Source organism: Sinocyclocheilus anshuiensis, unplaced genomic scaffold, assembly GCF_001515605.1.
Source record: "Sinocyclocheilus anshuiensis isolate Anshui unplaced genomic scaffold, SAMN03320099.WGS_v1.1 scaffold913, whole genome shotgun sequence".
In the NCBI taxonomy this organism is placed as follows: domain Eukaryota; kingdom Metazoa; phylum Chordata; class Actinopteri; order Cypriniformes; family Cyprinidae; genus Sinocyclocheilus; species Sinocyclocheilus anshuiensis.
Genome location: NW_015554131.1, coordinates 430,873 through 454,534, shown reverse-complemented (window position 1 = coordinate 454,534; position 23,662 = coordinate 430,873). Strand labels below are relative to the sequence as shown.

The 23,662-nt window shown below is 38.9% G+C and overlaps 4 protein-coding genes across 6 annotated transcripts; 1 reads left to right on the top strand and 3 right to left on the bottom strand.

Annotated features, from left to right (window-relative positions):
* Positions 1 to 87: 87 nt before the first annotated feature.
* Positions 88 to 2,691, bottom strand: LOC107670288 (proteasome subunit alpha type-2-like). 2 transcript variants are annotated; one of them, XM_016462851.1, is made up of 8 exons: positions 2,593 to 2,691; positions 1,926 to 2,002; positions 1,322 to 1,454; positions 1,040 to 1,162; positions 877 to 958; positions 700 to 773; positions 511 to 568; positions 88 to 435 (listed from the first exon to the last, which is right to left on the bottom strand). In XM_016462851.1, the coding sequence occupies exons 1-8, from the start codon at positions 2,631 to 2,633 to the stop codon at positions 319 to 321; spliced, it is 705 nt and encodes a 234-aa protein (XP_016318337.1). In that variant the 5' UTR covers positions 2,634 to 2,691; the 3' UTR covers positions 88 to 318. The 2 variants fall into 2 exon arrangements, with proteins under 2 accessions (XP_016318337.1, XP_016318338.1); XM_016462852.1 differs by lacking the exon at positions 88 to 435 and having other exon boundaries at positions 530 to 602.
* A 536-nt stretch (positions 2,692 to 3,227) lies between these two features.
* On the top strand, positions 3,228 to 4,951 carry LOC107670289 (zinc finger protein 706). 2 transcript variants are annotated; one of them, XM_016462855.1, is made up of 4 exons: positions 3,228 to 3,316; positions 3,903 to 4,045; positions 4,169 to 4,299; positions 4,405 to 4,951. In XM_016462855.1, exons 2-3 carry the CDS (start codon positions 3,911 to 3,913, stop codon positions 4,262 to 4,264), a joined length of 231 nt encoding a protein of 76 aa, XP_016318341.1. In that variant the 5' UTR covers positions 3,228 to 3,316; positions 3,903 to 3,910; the 3' UTR covers positions 4,265 to 4,299; positions 4,405 to 4,951. The 2 variants fall into 2 exon arrangements, with proteins under 2 accessions (XP_016318341.1, XP_016318340.1); XM_016462854.1 differs by having other exon boundaries at positions 3,238 to 3,316; positions 3,807 to 4,045.
* A 1,169-nt stretch (positions 4,952 to 6,120) lies between these two features.
* Positions 6,121 to 11,698, bottom strand: LOC107670269 (uncharacterized). Its single transcript, XM_016462815.1, has 15 exons — positions 11,542 to 11,698; positions 10,993 to 11,158; positions 9,560 to 10,909; positions 9,343 to 9,482; positions 9,026 to 9,230; positions 8,826 to 8,930; positions 8,546 to 8,739; positions 8,327 to 8,468; positions 7,601 to 7,681; positions 7,418 to 7,506; positions 7,195 to 7,311; positions 7,069 to 7,116; positions 6,897 to 6,980; positions 6,725 to 6,790; positions 6,121 to 6,272 (listed from the first exon to the last, which is right to left on the bottom strand). The coding sequence occupies exons 1-15, from the start codon at positions 11,554 to 11,556 to the stop codon at positions 6,270 to 6,272; spliced, it is 2,805 nt and encodes a 934-aa protein (XP_016318301.1). The 5' UTR covers positions 11,557 to 11,698; the 3' UTR covers positions 6,121 to 6,269.
* Positions 11,699 to 13,102: 1,404 nt separating this feature from the next.
* Positions 13,103 to 22,893, bottom strand: bmp8a (bone morphogenetic protein 8a). Its single transcript, XM_016462859.1, has 7 exons — positions 22,332 to 22,893; positions 15,383 to 15,575; positions 15,037 to 15,185; positions 14,091 to 14,282; positions 13,917 to 13,996; positions 13,534 to 13,644; positions 13,103 to 13,428 (listed from the first exon to the last, which is right to left on the bottom strand). Exons 1-7 carry the CDS (start codon positions 22,825 to 22,827, stop codon positions 13,279 to 13,281), a joined length of 1,371 nt encoding a protein of 456 aa, XP_016318345.1. The 5' UTR covers positions 22,828 to 22,893; the 3' UTR covers positions 13,103 to 13,278.
* Positions 22,894 to 23,662: the final 769 nt, after the last annotated feature.

Below are 23,662 nucleotides of genomic sequence, written 5' to 3'. Positions count from 1 at the left end.
ACTGAGCCTCAGGGAAAGATCCCATTAGCATAGACAGTACTGTGACGAAGCAGGCCTTGAAATACGTATCTGTTGCCTGTCAAACACTTTTTTACTAATAAAACAGTTCAGATCCCACACGACACCTTACAAGGTAATTCATAATTACAATCAGGTACAAAAGTCACAAAGAAATGTCATAGTGAAATGCGCAGGATGTAACATTTGTTAATAATATGCATACTTTTATAGAGAAATCAGTTGCAGCAAAAAATGCAGCATTCAAATTAACAACCAAACCAAAATAGTAAACTGTGTAAGCAGTTGTAGTGCTGTTGTTTAAGCAATTGCTGCCAGGTAATCCTTCACCTCAGCAGGAGACAGTCTGCGAAATCCTGCCTCATTACAGATGCCCACCTCGATGTTGTCCTCGGTCATCTGCCCTTCAAAACTTTCCTGTAAGAAAAAGAAAACACTATAGATCTTGTTTTGAGCAATCTGATATATGAGGTTATTTAGAGATGAACTCACCTTCAAAGTTAAGATGGCAGTGTGTATAGCGTCTTCAAGTTCCAGATCTTCATTATATCTGTAATGAAACAAGTTCCAGATCTTCATTATATCTGTAATGAAATTGTACAAAGCCACGCTGTAAATCTTTTGCAAAATCATTTCCATCTTATACACTACAATAATTCAAAAAGTGGATTACTTTGATACCTTTTTTCAAGGAACGTTTTTCCATTCACATAGTTCTTTCCCATTGCTGTGGCTTTCCAGGCGAAGTATGCTCCCTGTGGGATATCACCATTCAGACATGGTTTCACAACATAAATGGTTGCATGTTGAATTAAGAACAAACAGTGATGAAAAGCTTGTGATTGTTATTTGTTGTACCGATGGGTCTGACTGAAATAAGTATGGTCTGTCTTCATCCCAACCGGCAATGAGAAGAGAGACTCCAAACGGCCGCACACCTCTACAAAACATGACACTAATATTACTACAAGAGCTCTAATTAAAGTAAGGTATAATAAAAGATAGAAAGAAGTCAACATACCCTGACTGTGTGTATTCTTGCATAACAGAAGCCACTCTCTCTACCAGCTGGCCTGTGGGGATTGGCTCTTGGTATACCAGGAAATACTGCTGCGCCAGCTTTCTTGCTCTCCTGAGCAGCACCCTGTCAAGAGAGATCATTCCTTACAGACCATCTAGATAACAAATAACATTTTCCATTGATGGGTGCACTGTTTCTTTAAGAAGGGCTTATTTTAAGAGTTTCATTTTTAGAACAAATCGGCTATCGGTTTGAAATAAATACTGCACTGTTGTTTCATACCTGTAGTCAGGACCCATTCCACTGTACACCATGCCAATGTGTTTGGTTATGGGCTCAACTTTGTGCACGCTCTGTTCATCATACAGTAAGGACTTCTGTTTCTTCTCAGTTGCAAGCACAACTCCATTTGATGCTGCAAATAATGACAAAAGGTCATTCAAAACAAATTTACGATTTAAGTGCAGCACCTATGGAGAAACTGTATACTGTAGGTAGCCTATATACAGTAGTCAACATTTGAAGTGGATCAAAAAAGATCACCAGAGTTGTCCTAAGACAAGAACGCATTTTGGTTTTAGGACAACTTTGATGAAAGGTTTTGATCCACTTCAAATGTTGCCTACTGTAGTTTAAATCTGTGGTTCTCAAACCCTTAGAAATAAGCAAATCTGACCCACCACCGCCCTAGTATCAAAGTATATAGTTTTGATTCCTGTTTAAATGCATTTCGGTCTTCTCCGAGTAGCAGTCTGGGCAATGACACTTAAATGCCCTTTCAGAAGCGTTTCTGCATCAGATATTCCATTTAAAAAAATAACCATGTAATTTTGATTTGATCATGGTTTGTGAAGTTTCTAATTCACTGATCTATATATAAACATACCTTTGATTCCTACAGATGGAGCACCGGCTGCTACAGCTGCCAGAGCATATTCAATCTGCACCAGTTTGCCAGAGGGGCTGTGTTGGGGGGAAAATAAATAAATAATAAATGCATTAGCTTGACAGAAATACATCTGAAATCATCTGAAGCTGAATGTATAACTTATTTTTTCGACCAATACATAATTTTGATTTTACATCATTTCAAATGTCATCAAAGATTTTTATCATTTAAAACCGTGATTCTCAGCTTGAACGAAAGCTTCATACTAACTTTTACATACTTTTTTAATATTATGTCACTGAATATAGTACAAACCACAAAATATTAATGAATCAACAAATAATATTCGCCAGAGAATTAAACAAAATCTGTAGTAAAACATGTAATAAAACAGGACAGTGAACAATTACTTGGGATAATACAGTAAACAGAGGAATAAATAAGTTCAGTAAAAAAAATAAAGCACTAAAAGAGATAAATGAGCATCAGTAGTCAAGCTCCATAGTAACCAACATCGTGACACTGCATCTCTGATGTGGCATACAATTAAGTACGTGTAACACACATGACAAACAAAACACAACTATTTTCACTGAATGCATGCAACAAGAGATTTATAATGAAATATTACAACCATCTATCAATCAATAAATTACAGAATTACCTAAATGTTGTGAGAGAAAAACTGTATCCTCGTTCTGCCATTTTTGTCTTTTGCTACGGAAGTACACCAACACAACTTCCGCAAACTTTTTGTGAATACACTCGTCAAAATAAAAGTGTACAAACTAAATAGACAACTGACCACTCATTCCTTTCTGAGAAATACAATTATTTAATTGTTGTGTTAAAAAATGTATTAGCATGGACACGAACTTAAAATTGACATATTCTGCGAAGATTCATAAATGTGTAAATATAATGTGTAGATTTCAAAGTGCGGCAGAAATATCCTAGCATTAGTTGCTGTTTCTTTTCATTGCGTTAACATGCATGTGACCAGCAGATGGCCTCAGCGCGTGGTGTTTCGAGCCAATCATTAAACGAATTAAAAATGTTTTTTTTTTTTTATTTTTTTTAATTTAAAGATTCAGAAGGCTCCGTTTCTCCCATCACTGAATACTGCAGCCACACAGAGGCTAACACATGTATTACAACGTCAACATTTAGCCTCGCTCATTTTTGTTTGGGAATACTCCATCTTCAAACCAGTCACACATACAATTATTACAATAATAAAAATAAATAAAAGTACTTAATCAACTTATCCATCTTAAATCATCATCTTATCAGTTTGAGTAGGAAAACCTTTATTATGTAAGTCTTTCCGACGGAAGCTGTTGAATAGCGTCAGTCGAGCTTCACTTCCTACCGTGTCTTAAAGCGAGGTATTTGTCTTTAACTATTGACCAATCTGCCACCCTTCACCTTATAAATATCATGTTTGTTGTTTTTAAAGGCGTTTATGGTTAATAATAATGTTATTTTTAATCTGAGCCGTTTTGTACATCGCCACTACTCCGTTTGGATCAGTTTTGATTAAGGCGGATGAGCTACTAGCTAATGTGATCTTTGCGGTCTCTATATTGCGATTTTCGGGTTCTCTTCCAGGGAAAGACACTTCTCGTGATCTATACGTTTCTGGGCGTGTATTTTACATTAATTATAAACATGTATAATATTTTTAACGTTTATTATCGTTATGATGATTTATTTTCTGATAAACCCTGTCGTTAGATTGTCCGATTTCTTTCACTTGTGTAAATCATGTAGTTATCGCTTTAGGCATATTTTTAAGGGATAATTCTCCCCAAAATGAAATTTCTGTCATCGTTTACTCATCTAAATGTTGTTTCAATCCTTTATGACTTTCCTCAGTCCGTCACCATTCACTCTATGGAACGAGAGATACAATGAAAGGTGAGTGAGACTGTCTGCTTGAGTGAGTCAGTATGCCTGATGTATGTGTTTCAGAGAAGGCCATGGCTCGTGGGCAGCAGAAGATCCAGTCTCAACAGAAGAACGCAAAGAAAGCAGCTGAGAAGAAGAAAGCTCAAGGAGCGGATCAGAAGACTGCAGCCAAAGCAGCGCTGGTCCACACATGTCCTGTCTGCAAGGTGAGAAATTTATGTGACTTAAGTTATGGCCGAAGGGTCACTGGTTTGAGTTGGTTCTCTGAGGTACCACTGTACCTCAAACTTCTCTTACCTTATTAAGAAACGTTGTTATTCCTTGTGTAGACACAGATGCCAGACCCCAAGACCTTTAAACAGCATTTTGAAAGCAAACACCCAAAATCTCCTATGCCTCCTGAGCTGGTGGATGTTCAAGCCTAAAGGATGCAAGAAACCAACATGGACCTAAAACAGGGGTGAGTCTTATACAGACATCAGAATCAAGCCCAAAATATTGTGACAAAATGTAAACCTGTCAATATGGCTGTATAGTCATGTCATAATTATGGTCCAATTTTCAGAACCCGGGGAAAGAAACCTGATTCGACTCGGCCGACTGACTCGACTTGCTGTATAACATTGACCATGGACCATGTGGACACAACAACAAGGAGATCTTAGGACGGACTCGAGCACACCAGCGCACACATATATTTCTTGATATTTTTATATGTGCATATTTCTTCCATCATTTCCGAGTGTGCTGTGACCTAACCGTCTCATTGCCATGTGCTTAAACTTGACATATTTATTCACCAATGCCCCACTTCACAATCTGTCCCTGTATTTTGATTTTTTTATCAAATGGATTAGGTGCTGCAATGTATAAAAATATATGTGCCCTGATCTTTTAACTGTGAACCACAATGGAGCGGTGCACCAATGTGTGTGTTATTAATAGTACTGACCAGGATTGGAATTGAGATTCATTGATTGACATGCTCAAAATGATTACAAATGCTGTAAATTTGCACCTGTTAAAGTTGTCAGAATAATATGAGTCAGGACCCACGGATACGCTTTTGTTACTTTGTTTTCTAAAGTTTTCAATAAATGTATATGCATATAGTCTATATGCGTGTCATGGTTACTAGAAAGAACATCAAGAGCACGGGTGTTATTAACTGAAAAGCTGTAATGGTAACTATTAATGTGAAAATAGCTCTTTAGCATTGGATTTTTCCACACTATTTACAAAAACGTAAAGAGAATTTAGTTAACAAATACTTGTATTAAAACTGCATTCAGTAGTAGTTTACTTAGCGTTTGCATCGCTGATCTTCGTGTACTTCAAAGGTGCAATAGGTGATTGTCTTCAGAAACATTTTTTGTCATGTTGGTTGAAAGTCTCTTTATATCCCGATAGCAATCATTAAGTGGTCTAAATGAATTTATATGTATTTATATATACTGTGGAAGTAGGACCAAGAAATGTTCGTCCAATAAAAATGCTCAGACTTTCCTACCTGCCCGTCAACATGTGTATTAGCATACCTCTGCGCACCTGGTTCGCGCAGAAAGGATACGTCATCAGCGCAATCATGCAAGTTGTGCAGACAGCGGGAATGGCGAGATATATCCAGCTGCAGCCCCGCAGCCCCACACGTTTCAGGACACACAATCCAGACCACACGATCCAGGCCGGAAGTGACGTTTCAGGACACACAATCCAGACCGGAAGTAAGGCGAACCATATATGGTTAACGGTGGATCTGTCGCAGTTTTGTAGTGCAAATTTCTTTTGTTAGATGTAATATGAGCTATCCCAAGAATTTTGATAGGATTTACAATATTTAATAATATACAAAATACTAAAAAATTATATAAAAAAACAATTTTATTTTTTAAATTGATATTAATTTTGATCAATCTAGTAAACCGTAATATTTTTTTTGACTGTAGGTTATGATGAGATATTTAGGTCATGTTTGTTTTATAACAAATACTTAAAGACACAGAGAATGGACGTTTGATGTCAAGAATACTTTTTATTTTAAAATTCAAATTGAACATGGAAAAAGTGCAACATACTAATAAAAAAAAAACATTTCAACAACCAAAAATAGAACTAAAATTAAAATTTAGAAATTTAATTGTAATATAAAAAAAAAAAAAAGCTTTTGAAAGTCTTATACTTTTCACTCTTCAAACGAAGAATTCAATTTTAACCCCATTTTTTCATGGCATTCAACTAAAAAAATCTCCATGTCTTCCCTGAATGAAAATCCACAGTCCACATAGCCAATCTGTTGGGGGACATCCTTAAAAAAAAATGAAAAAGAAAAATATTTAGGTTGTGTGTAAGAGATTGACATATGTCCCAATTACAAAATTAACCTTGTTTTTTAGTAGCATCCATGTGCCAGGTGCAATTTTAGCTGTCATCTTACTGAAACAAAAATACACAAATAATAACAACAAAGTTCATATGAAAGAGTATGAATACAAAGAAAATCTGCAAAAACAGTAGCCCCCAGTAACTGGGCCTTTCAGAAAATAAAACAATTGTCACACACACGCAAATTCAGAACATCATGCAAACATCCAAATAACCATTAAGCCAACATTTTGAACATTTGAAGGCAAACCTTATGAACAGCGAACCATGAACATTTTCACATTTAAGCAACCTGAAAATGTGCACATAGCACTCATCACCCAACCCATAGGGATTGGTTGAATCTAAGAAGTAGATTTGTCTATCTTTTGGCTTCATTACCTGGAAAACAGTGTGTTAGTAGGTTGCAATAGTGCAATGGTAATTTTGAATTGTGACAAGACAAATGAAGGCAATTTACAGATGCAATTATATATTTAGTAACCAAATTCCATATAACTTACACACAACATCCAGTGTCCTGGCTTCCAAGCAGGAAAGACAATAGCATCTTTGAATGCAATGTGATCCTATAGATAATTTTAAAATACATTTTTTTTAATAAAAAGTTTTTTTTAAGTCAGATTTAAATTACATTTTCAGTATTATGAATGTGATGTAACTTTATGGCCTTACTGGAAAAGACAGTGATGGGTCCAAATTATTTGGAGGTAACCAGGTAGCCACAACATATGCGTCAGCTGTCCACACATCCATTCCCTACAGTGACATACCATTGCACAAGTGAGCACAAGTTACACAATTATGTCTTGAGCCATTTCAGAAAAGCAGCTTTAATCAAACTTACCTGTTCTTTAGCCACCAATGCAACCACTTCAAGACAGCTGTTTGCAATCTACAAATGTTTTAAATAAAACGGTTACAGTTAAACAGTCAATGACGTTTGTTTCAAAGTTAATATTTTTCAACTCACTGTTGCCTCCAACTGCTCATTGAGACCCAGCGTCCAAAAATCTTTTCTTTTCAGGACAATGTTGTCAATTTCAGCAATTGTCTCATCTGGGTTCTCTATTCTCAAGGCCCAGTCAAGCTTAAAGAGATATAACAAAAACTTTATTCATTTTTATTTATGAGGCACATGGTGTTGTATTAAGCCATTAAACAAAACATAAAATTGAAAACAATCATTCATGTACCATTTCTGATTGCCTATGACTTGGTAGACAATCCCAGCACACTCTATTTGCAGACAGGTGTTTGATGTTACACACCATTTCATTTTCTGCTGTAATGGAAAAATGTGGATAACTGATTAAAACCGCTTATAAACTATATATCAAGATAAATAATGAATAGTTACTAGATATATAAACACCTACTGGTTGGGACTGTCACAGATGTAAGGGTTGTGTCCTCCATCTCAATTTCTGTGGTTTCCTCACTGGAGATGTTCATGTTTTCTGTTACAATACAAACAAATCTAAAGTTACATCCAAAACTCAGTTACTTCAAAACACACATTATGTTTGGTGGCCAATGTCTTTCCACCAATTGTAAAAACAGTGTTTAATATTTCATATAAGGTATTTTTCTTCACCCAACACAGCTTGTCCATGCATATTCACCACCATCTTAGATCCAAAAGTCTTCCTTAATTTGGTCATCACTTTATTGTTCCTTTTTTCATTGTAGTGGTGAATTATGGTTCTCATTTGAAACAAATGAGTAGAAGGCCGAGACATGTTTAAAAAATAGTTGTTTTTCCTCATCTTTGAGAACAGTTGTTCTGCAACCTGGCTGTTTATTTTGCCAGCTAGTTGAGGCACTATAGTGATCTTCCTCAGAACATCTCTATGGTCTTTGGTGTTGCTTTCATGAAAACGGTCAGACAATAATAATAATAATGATCAGAAGAACCCGTCACTGGGTGCCCAAGACAAGACTAAAAGCAGAAGATTCAAACTTACATTCAAAATATCATTCAATAAAAAACAAATATACAACATACTAAAAATGGTTTAAAAGATAATGTATTGGTAATATCATAAATTGTATAAAAATTTCATATATTGGCAATTTCAAACAGAATTAGAATTTAAACTCACCAGAGGCTCCCCAAATTTTTTCAAAGATTTTATCATATGTCTGCCTGGATTTCATTTCTTTTGACAATCTGAGGAGGAGGTCATTGCGAGATCCGGTGGAGTCTAAACCACATTCTTTGCACAATCTCCTAATGACATTTACCTATCAAAAAAAATATTACTGTATATAGCATGCATTGTAAAATATTATTTAACCAAATAAAGGTTCAATTAACCAACCTTTTGTTTGCGAAGTTCTTCCTTGAGCCTCTCCTTGGTAACTGTAATTTCTGAGATCTCTGATGAAAACTTTGAAGCATGACGTTTTTCAAACTCTGTGTTTAGCACAGTGTCCGAACGACGTGTGTTCTTGCCAATCCAAGGAGCCCAGAAGTGATAAGTAGGTGGAACTGCAAATGGATTATGTGCACCACCTAAAACAGCAGCATTAAAAACAGGTGTTGCATTACTTTGCTTTCTTTGCAACATAGTGTATTAAACACTGTATGTTTGCACATACTTGTAACAAATCCACGGCATATCATCTCTTTGGACAAAGCCTCCCAGAACGTTTCTAGATTCACCTCCCCTTGAAAGCTCTCTGGAGGTTCTTCTACGTCACTTACTATAAAAAAAGCATATTCTACAATGACAATAACGACACCTCAAAAGAACATTTAAAAAGTAACTTGAAAGTAAAACTGTTTACAATACACATACCAGAAAACTGGAAAACACCCTTCTTGTGTAAATCCATTATCACAACAGGGGGGTAATCACCACAGGTGACACATGAATATGTGTACTCCTGTTCTGTGAGGGCTTCAAAATGTAAATAGGCATGCAGTACCGTATCTGCTGGTGGAAACGTATAACCGGTCAAATCTTGTAAAAAATCGACTGCTCTACTAACAGCAGTGTGGACCTGAAATAAACGAAATGTGTTTAAACACACACAAACATCTGAAAACATATGTATACTATATAAACAATGTTCTTTACAAAATCATATACAGTCATATCAAGTTTAAAGTTACCTGGAGAAGGCCTCTCAAAGTCAGGCATAAGGGCAGGTCAAGTATGATGTGATCATTAAAATTATGCAAGCCGTCTTTCCATTCTTGATAGTGGTAAAACATACCACACAGCGGGCACTGCTTACTGTAAGTGGCAACATCTAAAATATAAAGAAATAATACATCAGAGGACAACACAGCTTATTAGCAAACACACATTGAAACTATCCCATCATACCTTCAATTATGTGCCAGTTTGACAGTATTTTCGCTTTTCTTGTAATTAAAATAGGATCACTGAGGGGGACAACTCCTGGACATCTCTGACACATAGTTTCATAAGGACAGAGGCTTCTTGGGTAATTTTTTTCTGGTGATGGAACCCTAACATCATCTGGCAGAACAGCGGGTATCTTTTTGTTCTGAAAAATGTAAGATACCATGTTCTTTAGTCCCAGACCTTTTGGCGGATACACAGGACTCTCATTTGTGAAATCCTCCTCCTCCTCTGACTGGGGATGTGGCCTTTTGTTTGGTGAATGTTCTGTGCTGAAGACTGTCCGAAACAGGTCACGCTGTGTTTGAAACAGGTGCCACTTTGCAATATATTTGTGCACACATGAACATTTAGATTTTGCACAGGGGCAGTGCCATGTGTTTAATTTAGTATCATAGACAACCATTACACGTCCCAACCGGCTGTAATAGGATACACTGGGTTCAAATACGGAAATGAATTTTTTGGTTTGTGGGATGTCAATTGAAGTTTGAACAGAGATTGGCATACAGTGACCGTCAGCAAGTTGCTGCCGAGTAAGGCATATTTTTTTCTTTTCGCTACCGAACCACTTTGCTTTTACCATTTCTGTTAAAACCTCCTCTTTCAAAGTGACAGGTTCTGCAGAGGATGTGCAGTACATTACAGATTTTATGTGCTTGCATTGGTAAGAGAAGAGCCCACTTCTCCGTGCAACTTCCATGTTGACTTGACATTCGTTTACTTCACAGAGGACCTTATGTTCTTCTCCCCATGTCTTGTATTGAACATGAAGTGGAACACTCTGTCCTTTAGTAGCTTTAAGAACGGTAAATATACCATTGGTCTTATCAACACATTGGCTTGTAAGATGAAATGCAGCACTAATATCCTGCATTGGTTGTTCGATGTGTTTCCGGTCAATGTGTTTTTTTAAGTTTTTTCTATTCATGAGGACACTGCAAATAGGGCATCTTCTTTTAATGACAGGCTGTACACGGACCCTGCCTGAGGAAACAATAGTGGTTGGTAAGATTACCGGTGTGGTCACTGTTTCACATGTTGGTAACGGGGCTTTTTTCACTGCCAGTGTGGTCACTGTTTCACATGTTGGTAACGGGGCTTTTTTCACTGCCGGTGTGGTCACCGTTACACTTGCTGCTGATGGGGTTTCCTGAACATCTGTTATGTCTGAAGTGGGAAGCGATTTATTTTTGCAAATTTGTAAATGGTGTTCAAAATCCCTTCTCTTTAAAGCTGTAGTTCCACAGTATGGACAGTGATAATGAAGTGCAGGTCTACAGCCCAGCCCACATCGGTGTATAGTGAAGTCTAAAACAAATAAATCATTACATTAGTAAAGTACTTAACTATACTACAACACATATTAATAAAACAACTCAAGATACCCATATCATCATAGACAACTGCCTTGCTGGAATGGCTCTGCAGATGCAATGTTAATTTGTCCAGTCTGGTTGGCTTAAATGTCCTGCAGAAAGGGCAATGATAAAGGCTGCAACAGTTTTGGCACTGTTGCAGCTGAGGTAATTCTTTACCTCTCTGAATTGTAGTATGTCTCTACAGGAGATAAAATTAAAAATTGCATAACACACGTTCTCTGTTATTTGAAAAAGACAATAACAAACTTACAATGCTCTAGAATAGCATAAAATAAACCAACAAACAATGAAACTAATAGAATTATAAGAAAGCATTAAATATATCAAAAAGTAATAAATTCAAACCATAAAGTGGCTTTATCGCAAAGCCCATTTACAACAAACAACCTAAAACGTAATCAAACTGTCCGCAGAAAAGTCCCGAAAATGGTAAAGGATGACAACAATTCAAAGCTTCAGAAATAAAACGTGAAAGGCATGCATATAAACAGTATTTATAACATAAACATTTAACTTTTGAACGAATTTTTCATCACAAAATTTTGTGAAAACTTTACTCACCCTGCTCTCCGCCATGTTGTTACGTTTTACTAACTCCGCCCCTCACTTCCGGCCTGGATCGTATGGTCTGGATTGTGTGTCCTGAAACGTGTGGGGCTGCGGGGTTGCAGCTGGATACTATTGTGGGAATGGCAGGCAAACATCAACCTGATCTTCCTTCCTGGTATTGTAGTACTTTTACTAACTGTAGTATGACGTTTTCTCACCGGTGAATAACATGATGTATTGTAGTAATATGGTCTCTGGTCGTCTGATCCGTAAGCGTATATGCGTTCAGGGGGCGTGGCTCTGGACTGCGATTTGCAGGGAGGGTGGGACATTTGCTTTCAGTGCTATCAGGCTAAAGCACGCTGTCCAAACTCGGTCATGGAGGGCCGGTGTCTTGCAGAGCTTAGCTCCAACCCTAATTATACACACCTGAACCAGCTAATCAAGCTCTTACTAGGCATAGAAACTTCCAGTCAGGTGTGTTGAGGCAAGTTGGAGCTAAACTCTGCAGGACACCGGCCCTCCAGGACCGAGTTTGGACAGCCCTGGGCTAAAGTTAGCATTTTCCAAGATCTCCTAATTCACCTTTAAGCACTGATACCACAGTCTCCGTTTGACTAAGTAAGGTACTATTTTTTATAGAGTGGTTTAAAAAAAATTCCTTTACCCGTCCAACAAGTAAGAAGCAACTTGGGCACCACTATTTAAGATGTTCTCCGTCAGCAAATCTTCACACATTGTGAACGCTATACCGAAGTTTACGTTATTTTTTGTCTTTGTTTTCTGGTTTCAAACATTGTCTGCTTCTTCGGCCGTACATGTACTGATTGCCCCGTTGTCTCTGTTGGTAAAGCACTTTAATAAGCTGTTACCTTATGTAATTTTCGCTTTTGGCATCACCACACTACACAATGTTACTTGCATATCTGCAGAGGCCTGCAGCCAATGAACTTGAGGATTTTCTCAGAAATCATTTCAAAAACTTACTTCTTAAAGGGGTAGTTAACCCAAAATAAAAATTCTCTTATCATTTACTCATTGTTCCAAAGCTGTATACATTTCTTTCTTCTGCTGAACACAGAAGAAGCTATTTTGAAGAATGTGGATAACTAAACCCTTGACTGTAGCCACTGACTGACAGAGTATTTTGTTCCCCATAAGCTACACGGGGAATTCTTAAAAATATCTCAAAAAAGAAACTCATACAGGTTTGGAAGTATGAGGGTGAGTAAATGATGGCATTGTTTTCATTTGGGTGAACTAAATTAGCGCCAAACTACTGAATGCTACTGAAATGATTTTGTCCATGTTTGCAGCCTACTTAGACTGAATTAGTCTCTTTTCTTCCCATGGGTGTGGGTGGTATAAGTTCTTTTAAAAGCATTTTACCAGTTGTAGATGCAAGAAAAAATGATTTGAAAGTCAAAACAATGCAACTGTGTGAAACATAACATTCCACAAATATAGAATTTGGACAGTTTAAATGTAAGACAGCTAGACAAAATATGTATTTTTTATTATTATGGGATGGATTCCAATCCTAAATCCACTCACAATAAAATTGTGACAAATATGCTGATAAACCATCATGACACTTCAATAACTATAATTTGCCAATCATGTAGGACAGGTAAGAACACTCAAATTTGGCTAAATACATTTTTAATCACTGTATATTACAAATGGTGCCTCTGAGTATTATAATACATTTACATTTGTTTCGGATTTAAAACTTGAATGTACAAGAGGTTATAAACAACCACAGTTCTTGACCACCATATTTCGATGTTTCTTGAGAATAACATTGTTGTTGTCATCATAGAAGAGCACAGAGATGGGACTGAGTTTAGTTGGAGCACAGCAGGCTTTGGGCACTTCATCTGGTCTTAAAAGGTGAACCTGCCAAGAGGAGTCGGTTTAACAATTAGTTCATTTTGAAGACGTCTCCTAGCAATGCAGTTTAGAAAATCACATACAGAAATATCAAAAGTAGAGATTACACACCAGTAGCTGGATCATGGCGTGGTTTGTGGCATTCATACAAGAGCCCAGAGGATAATCACATTCCCCATCACAATAATACGCAGAATAACCTGTAGGGGCCAAAACCCAGTCCTGAAAGAAAAAAAATTGAATTTTATCAATTAAATATTTAAACATTCTAACAGCACAGAGACTTTCGTGTCTGTATGTGTGGCGATAAGTGAATCACTGAATCAATTCACTCAATTGATTTGTTTAAAAACACTGTTCACTGTTTTAGAACTTTTTCCGGTGGCAGAGCAAAAATATACAGATCAACTTTTAATACTGTGTCTAAAATGTAAGTGACTTATTGTTAACTTCTTGTTTGAATGCGTAAATGTATAAAAGCCAGGATGTCTCACTTTCCAGCCAAGGTCGCTGAAGCTGACATAGAGTTCATGTTTCTTACAGGCCTGGCGTCCACTGCTGGCATGAGTTTGGTCTGGAACAAGTGAGATGAACATAGCTCAAAAACAAATAATTTCATATGCTCCTTTAAACACAATCTGCCTCTTAAACCGCTTATTGTGGCTCACCAAATATGCCGGGTCTGTTTGGGTGTGGCAGGTCATACTTGGGTTTTTTCTTGCGTGGATTGTTGTGTCTCAGAGCACGAGGTGGGCGGCAAGGGGCTTGACTGGCTCTGAAGAACGTCACCATGAAAGGCTGTTTAGAGCGCGGCCCACGCCGACCCACCAGACCCACCCATGCGGCTGACAACGACCGGTCTGTGAAAACAAAATTTCAGCATTTTACCATTTGACCCATGACACTGAACGTGTTTTGCTTCAGTAGGTCAAAGCATTGCCAAGATACAACCTGTTTTTCATAAATTTAGACCAAATGTTTGTTGCTTGTTATATCAGAATTCAATACCAGTTGATTGCAAAAATCAAAAACTCCTTCAGTAACTTTTGTGAGACTTGGTCTAAAGATAAAACACAAGATTTGTAGTATGAGTTATGGGAAAATATTTAGCAATATATTTAATGATTGTAAACATTTAACTTTTTTAATGCATTAGGCAGATGCTTTTGGGGTTGTTAGTGCCATGCTCTACTGTTTAAGCTAGAGTAAGGCTACAATGAGCAATTGAATTTAAAAGCACGAATAGAACTGAAATTGAAAAACATTAAAAACTCCATCCATGTTAAATCAAGTTGGGTTGAGCAACTAAGGCAAAAGGACAAATGTTTTTTAGAGTCAAGACCAAAAAAGTTTATTTATTAATATATTAATAATATTTGTTATTTTATATATTAAATATTAAAAATAAAATAAAAAACCCCAAAAGATTATATATCATCTTTTACTTTATTTTTGTAACTATTTTAATAATAATAATAATAATTATTATTATTATTATTATTTTTGTGGTGTCACATGGTGTCAAATCTGAAGTGAGAAGCAACATCCAATGATGTTAGTTAGACTGCTTTCAGAGTTATTTAACCTCCATGCTGTGCATAAGGAATAGCTCACCCTCTTCAGTTTCCACATAAAGGCGGATGCCCAAGTTGCTCCGAGGGGGGAGAAGCCAGCGATTGCTTGCAGAAGTCACATCAAATGCCAGCCAGCCCTCTTGACCTGCAGGCACAGACTGCATGTCCAGCAACACCAGCTCAGGCTCCCTGTCAAACCACAAGATCTTAATGTCATTTCCATTATAATGACCGACAATGGATCTCAGGGACATTGATGAACGAAGAACTACTAATTTCATGTCAATGATTTATGTTTCCTAAACACTAAAATCAAATGATGTCTTAGTTTCCTGAATCAGATTCAGTACTACAAATATGTATAAATGATCATGTATGACTGTGACCTGTGTCTTTTCTCCCTCTGGATTTCATAGACAGAGATATGGAGGGTGCGGTTTGCACGCCAACCCATGGTAAGAGTTTTATAGATGCGAAACTCAGCAGCAGTGACCGTCTCTCCCTGAGGAAGCGGAGTGAGATCGAAGCGGAACTCCTTCCAGTACGGCCGAGGCTGCAGCAGATCCTTCTCCTGCTCCACTGTGGTCAGAGACAGAGGCCAGAGAGAGAATAAAATAAAAAAAAACAACTACCACAGAGCGTATGTGTGAAGACACACGAGATGAAGAAGACATGTTGGAGGACTGATTGGCAGGAGAAGAAGGGCAAACAAAAAATGGAACATTTGTTCTGGTGGAGCTCGGCAGATCGGACTGACACCCACGGCTGGAGCTCTGCAGTGGGGTAATTAGAGGCGTTGTGGAGCTGCTGTAGCTAAGCGCACCACCACTAATTACAGTCCAGTGCTGTATTTTTAGAGGAGTGCCCAACAGTATTTTCATCCACTTCATCTCATCTTTTTTCTGCTTTTCAGTGGGGCCTGTAATTCCCCACAGCTGTGTGCCCACTACATCACATGGCCTGTGTGATCTGGACTTGCCTTTGTAGATCCACAATAATCAAGATTTACATTTAGAAAAGCACAAAGACAAGGAAAACACTATATTAAAGACAACAAGCAGGAGAAAGAACTTGACTTTTACGTTTTTTGAAGAACATCATAAACTCCAGGCCACGATGCTAGTGTGTTGTGAGTGATTTGCAATATGTCTGTCGTGTGAAAAAAAAGTCCATTCTTGAAAATAAAGGTTCTTCATTGGCATCTATGGTTCCATGAGGAACATTTATCATCTATGGAAACTTTAGAAACTTTAAGGTTCTTTAGAGTTAAAAAAATGAGATAATTTAAGAACTGATCACTGAAAATTTCTTCGAGGAGCCAATAATGGTTCGTCTATGTAATTGTTGTATAACTCCCCTTTTTGAACCTTTATTTTTAAGAGCGAATGTACAAACGTTTTTTTTATGTAGTGGAAAAAGTTCTTTAAATTTTTTAAATGCTCTTTAAGCCAAGTAAAATGGTTCTTTTAAAAACGGAAAGATTCTTTGGAGAACCAAAATAGTTCTTCAATGGAACTGCTGTGAAGACCCTGTTTTAAACCATATATTTTCAAAAGTCTATTGGAAAAAGGTTCTTCAGGTTACTCAAATGTTCTTTAACCACTGTTAGAACTGTTCACTATAGTTTTTTAAATTTATTTTTACTTAAAATGGTTCCGTCATCATAACAAATATCCTTTTTTCTCCGCAGAGAAATCCTTTTGGAACCTTTATTTTCAAGTCTACTGGAGAAAGGTTCTTTAGACTATTGAAATGTTCCTCACACTAGTAAAAAATTGACCATTTAAGTTCACTAAGTGTCTTTGGAACCATTTTTTAAGAGTGTCCAATCACTTAGAAAAGCAATAACACACCCTCTTCACATGATTTGAGGCAGCATTAATGTTTGTAGCACAAACAGTTATGCAGCAAAGTTTCATAATTAGGGTTATGGGTTTGTTTAAATCACTAACCCAAGTACGAGCAATAATAATAGTGATGCCTGCCTTAGTAAACACCACTAGTTACATCTGAGAAAGGGGTGATACTGACCAATAATAGTTGGGCAGGAAAGATGTGGAAAGAGAAGCAGCAGTTGTAAATAGGCTGTTAAACTGTTGTTTGTTTCGTGACAGATAAGTATCGTCTGTGTTTGGGCTGAGACAGGAAGAGATGATGGAGTGATTGTGAGTCTGTCTCAGTGAACAGAATGTATTATCAATACACACTACAAGCCTTGTCAGCCTCTCAAAATCACTGGCAATTGGCACTGCAAATGAATAACAATCTGGCTTTTTGTGCTATGTATTATTAATCTTGGCCCCCCAAAAAACATTAGGGCACTGAAGGCAGACTTAAAATGTCATTAGCTGCGTTTACATGGACCCTACTAAACCGATCGTAATAGGACTAGAAGCACAATCAGAATAAAAAAGTCACATGTAAACACGTCAATTGGATTGAATTGGCCAGATCCGACTAAAATTTCGATCGGATTGTAAGGGGTGGATTATTCCTTTTGTAATCCGAGCGAGAGGACATACTGCGCATGCGCAGTGACGTAGAAATAGCGTAATGACGTATGACACGCGGAACGAACTGTTCTTCCTGGTGAATAAAGTGTCATAAATGAGTGTCCCGTTATTATAATACTCCCCTTTCACTCAGCGTCTGTGAAGTGGAGCAGGACAACGTCCCACCAGTCCTTGTTTAAGACTCTCATCAACAGACGACTGGTTTTGGGTGCGGGAAGGAGCACTTTTACTGCTTTATATAGTAAGCAGCACAGCACAACAGTTCATGTGCTGGTCATCGCTTAATTAGGACCTGAAGTAGATAAATATAACGTGTGCTTTTTAAAACGGTATGCGACAAAAGTGGGAAACTGTATATTCATGCAATATGCGCGTCAAAAGATTAAATCCAATCAGAAGCTTGTGACATATAAACACGCATATCAACCTGATCACTTTATATAGCGTACATGAAAACACTACGTTCGGATTCGTCAATCAGAATGAATTAATTCCAATGGAAGCAAAAAGTGTCCATGTAAACATACCTATTGTATTAGTTAAAATATCAAACCAAGTGGCTTTTGCAAACAAATTATATTACACTTGTTCTCATAACTAACCACTTTCTAGTCATTTTTTTATGTGGACATATGGAAGTCTGTTACCTCCTCAAAACTAAAAAAATGAAATAAACTAAAAAAGTAAATAAAATAATAAATCATTATTTACTAAGTAAGCTCAGTGGCAGGACACAACCCACAGTCCACCGAGCATCAGTACCCCAGTGGCTGAGGAGGGTAGTTTGAGCACAACATCTGAGAACCTGGAACCCAACCAGATGCAGCTTGCTACGGAGAAGACTATCCAAGGCTACAGACCTCAAGTGAAGTGGCCAAAGTCCAGCAGGAAGAAAGAGTGGACAACAGTCAACGCAGACCTGAGTAAGATACTGAATGAACTCAGAGGAACAGCAGAGAAGAAGCTGGATAAAATGAGCAATCTGGTCTACTCATACGGAGTGGAAAGATTCGGAGCAAAAGAGAGAGGAAAGAAGGAAACGACAAACCCTCCCAAGTCCAGAAGGCAGCAAGAAATCATGCGCCTGGTCAAAGAGAGAAGAGATTTGAGAAAACAGTGGAAGAAATCCTCACCAGAAGAGAGAGCTGGCATAAACCTTCTGCAAGCAGATCTAGAGGAACGCCTGGGAAGACTGCGGAGAGCAGAAAACATCCGAACCCGACGCAAGAAGAAGGAGAGGACAAGAACATCCTTCTACAAAGATCCCTTCAGATTTGTGAAAGCTCTCTTTACAAAGGAAAAGAGTGGGTCACTTAAAGTGTCAAAGGAGCTGGAGGACCACCTGAAAGCAACACACACAGACAGCCAGAGATATGAGCAGAGGGTGATACCACCAGACATGCCACCCATTCCTCAGCCAGAACATCAATTGGACGACAGCCCTCCAAGGTGGAGTGAGGTTGAGAAAACTGTGAGAAAAGCAAGGGCAGCTTCAGCTCCCGGACCAAACGGAGTTCCATACCGGCTGTACAGGAATGCTCCAGAGGTCCTTCGGTTCCTGTGGAGGCAAATGAAAGTGGTTTGGAAAAAGCAAACCATCCCAAAAACATGGCTAAGAGCAGGGGGAGTGCTAATCCCAAAGGAAAAGGATGCCTCGAACATCAACCAATTTCGACAAATCAATCTCTTGAATGTTGAAGGAAAGATCTTCTTTAGCATTGTTGCTCAAAGGATGACAACATACCTGAAACAGAACAACTTGATTGATACATCGATACAGAAAGCTGGTATACCAGGCTTCTCGGGATGCTTAGAACATACTAGTATGATATGACATCAAATCCAGACTGCAAAAAGGGAAGGAAGAGATCTGCATATCTTATTCCAGGACTTGGCCAATGCTTTTGGATCCGTCCCCCATTCTCTCCTTTGGACAGCCTTTGAGTTCTTCCAAGTGCCAATGACCATTACACATCTAGTCAGAAACTACTGCAAAGATCTGCAATTCTGCCTTACAACAACAGAGTATACAATCGTGGCAATCATTGGAAGTGGGAATAATGGCAGGGTGTACCATCTCCCCCCTAGCCTTTACTATGGCAATGGAATTGATCATTCGAGCTTCCAAATGGGTAGTAGGAGGACAACGTCTGCAGTCTGGACAGCATCTTCCTCCTATTCTTGCATACATGGATGACATGACCACTCTGACCTCAACCATTGCATGTACCAAACGTCTACTGGCAAAGCTTCATGCCAACATAACATGGGCGCGTATGAAGTTAAAACCCAGTAAATCTAGAAGCATATCCATTGTCAGAGGGAAACTCATAGACCAGAGATTCCACATCAATGAAACGCCTATTCCAACGGTGCTGGAGATGCCAGTCAAGAGCTTAGGGTGATGGTAGATTGCAAGCCTCAAGGACTCAGATCAGAGTGACCAACTGAGGGAAGAAGCCATTAAAGGCCTTGACAGCATAAATAATACCTTGCTTCCTGTCAAGCTGAAACTGTGGTGCCTGCAATTCGGATTGCTCCCTCGTCTAATGTGGCCTCTTAACAGTCTACGAGGTCCCCATTACCAAAACTGAGAAGCTGGAGAGAACAGTCAGTTCTTATATCAAGAAGTGGCTTGGACTCCCACGATGCCTCAGCAATATCGGCCTGTATGGGGAAAGTGCCCTGGAACTGCCTGTCTCTAGCCTCATTGAAGAGTACAAGTGCACCAAAGTGAGACTGGACATGATGACCCTGACCGAGTCTCAAGATGCTATAATACAAGCGGCTGCTCCCAGATTGGCAACTGGGAGCAAGTGGACCCTGACTGAGGTCATACAGCAGGCAAAATCCGCTCTCAGGCATGGAGACATTGTAGGACAGGTGCAGCAGGGAAGAGGGGGTTTTGGACTTGGGACAAGCCGACCCATATGGTACAAAGCAACATCCGCCCAGAGGAGTAAACTGATAGTAGCCGAGGTCCAGCAGCAAGAGGAGGCAGAGAGATGCAGAAAGGCTGTCTCGCAGTCCAAACAGAGACAGTGGACTAATTGGGAAAATCTGGAGCAACGTAAACTCACCTGGAAGGATCTTTGGGAGATGGAAGGAGGCAGATTGAGCTTCATCATCAGAGCCAACTATGATGTTCTCCCCACACACAAGAACCTAAACCAATGGATTGGAGAAGATCCATCATGTCCTCTCTGTCAAACCCCAGCAACGCTAAGGCATATCCTCGTCAGCTGCAAAACCAGTCTTTCACAAGGACGTTACACCTGGAGGCACAATCAGGTTTTGAGACAACTGGCGATTATCCAGAGAATCACCACAAATGCCCTCCCTCCTCCAACGCCTGGATTCTCAAAAGCCACCACCTTCGTAAGAGCAGGACAGCTTCCAGTAAAGCCCACTACAAAAATGGAAACAACCCTGCTAAACACTGCCTGGGACTGGAAAATGCAGGTTGATCTGGACCAGAAGCTCAGCTTTCCACCTGAGATAATTACAACTAACCTCAGGCCAGACCTAATACTGTGGTCAACCTCACAAAAGTCCTTGTTCATCTTGGAACTAACTGTGCCATGGGAGGCTGCAATTGGTGAAGCAAATGAATGTAAAAGGCTGAAGTATTCAGACCTTTTAACCGAAGCAGTACAACGGAGCTGGCGAACACAGTTGCTCCCCGTAGAGTTTGGGTGCAGAGGTTTTGTAGCCACGGCAACAACCAGGCTACTGAAGGGGTTGGGAGTCAGAGGACAGGTCTTACGACAAGCCATTAGGTCGCTGTCAGAGGCTGCTGAGCGAAGCAGCAACTGACTGTGGCTAAAAAGGAAGGATCCAAAATGGGCTGCAAAAGGACCTAGAGGGGAGCGCACCTGGGACGCCAGGTGTTGCTGTTGAGCCCTTTGGAGGTGTCGTGGGCCTATCAACGAAACACAGAGGAAGGAGGGTGCCCACCTGATGACCCCTATGAAGTGATTACCCCTACTCTCCACTCAAGATGTCAACAAAGTGCCGATTATTCTAAGGGATTGTACTATAAAATCCTACACGCTCAACTAATTGTGACTTTATATTTAACAGTGTAATTTTGCTTCTTATTTTATTCTTATTATTTCTTTAGTTTATTAACTTGATCTCACGTGGCACAAGGCAGACAGGCTTTCATATAAACCGGTGTTTTTACTGTTAGCTAAATCTAAAAATATATATTTTTAATTGAAATAAAGTTAAAATAAAATATAAATATTAGATGAAAAAAATTAATAAAAAATAGAAGTATTGCCTTGGCAACTAACTGAAATAAAATACGCTGAATTTTAAATACTAAAACAAAAAACAAACAAAAAAACCAAATGAATCAAAATATTAAAACAAAACAAAAACTAACGACAAAAGCACATAACAAAATTACTAAAACTATAAAATTAAAAAAAAAAAAAAAAAATTTTTTATATTAAAAATATAAAAAAGTTAATTCAAAATATTAATAAAAATAATCTATAAATAAAATATAGTATATAAATAATATTAAATTAACACTGACATTAAGTTCCAGTTCCAGTTCCAGTTCGACAAACAGCAAGTGTCCAAAATACTTTTTTGTAAAAGTATTTGTTATTGCAACAAACTTCTCATTGTGAAATGTTTAGATTGCCTCATCTTTCTTTAAAATAAATGATACTTGGTCTAATACTTTATGTAATACAGTGACATTTACACATTTTCAAATGTGGTTTATGTCCACACATGAGCCGCTGCATAGTAATTAATGTGTTCTATATAAGTGAAGTGTGTTTAACCCTTGCCAGCTGTCACTTACCCAGGTTGACAAAGCTCATAACCGTGTCGGCCTCGCTAACCACTGTGCCGAGGGGCGGCGTGTGCATGCTTAAGGTGGGCAGCGCCGCGTGACTGACCCCTTCCGGAGTGAAGCCCAAACCTGGGCCATCATCGGCCTCGGACGACACGACATGGTAAAGGTCCAGCATGAAGAGCGGGGCGGAGGAAGGGGGCCGCAGTGGCGAGTGAGGTCTGGGCCGGCCGGGTAAACCCAGAATGGATAAAATCTCCTTCTGCATCTCCTTCTTTTCACGACCACTGAGTCTGCGGAAGCTGGAATGAACCACTCCTTCCACCTGAGCCCAAACACACAGCAGCATGCAGAGAGGGAGGAGGACAGGCAGAGGAAACAGTCGCTGGTGGCCTCGGGTTCGGCTGCCACAGCTCTCCTTCCTCCCTCTGCTGCGGTGTGAGGACACAAACTCAACCACACACTCTTGTTTGTCCATTGGTGCAGCAGAAGAGCTCTGCTCCATTGCAGCGGTCTATAAAGATCGTATTTGTCCTTCCAAAACCTCTGGGTGTTTACCCAACGTCGGTCTTCTCTGGAATGGTCTGACTACCGTCTTGAAGTTCAACTCTGAACGACACTCAGACGTCTAAGCCATTCAGATTCCACAGCAGTCATCGTTATTTGGGAGAGTGCAGTGTTTACTGCTACAAGCCGCTCAGTTTATCGCCTTTTGACAGTCGTTCCTCATGCTGTCACTTTATTTACCAAACCGCAGGGCTTCTCTCATAATCTACAGTGTGCTTATGGAGATGGACGACAAAAAATATCCTAGAAACTGGAAGAGAAAACAAACAGGTCTTCCTAGCTCAACTCCCTTCAGCGATGATCTCGAAGTTGGAAGGACTAAGCACAATGTGAAATTAAAGTCTTTAGCTAGAGTAAATAAAAACACAGGGCCTCACAAACATTAGGTTTCAAAGTTTTTTTCTTCAAAAGTTTCTGGATCAAACACAACACCTGCTTATGCTCCTTTTGAGAAGATGAGTCGCGACTCCAAGCTGATGAAATCCTCAAAGTTTAATTGAAAAACAAAAAGCTACAAAAACTTCCTTGCAGTAATCAATATTGGGGTTAGAACATTTAATCCAATGAGTGGAAATATCCAAGACTCCTGAAAAAAAAAAAAATAAAAATTCAAAATTGTATGATTTGTTCACCAGAGTAGCATTACGGACCCCAAACGTCTTTCCGAATTGTAAAGTTGCGAGATCCCAGTGAGCTGTGGTATTCTTAGCCTGTGTGCTGCTTGCGTTGAGGGCATAATCTGAACACGGGTGACCTCATTCCCTCCAAGATAC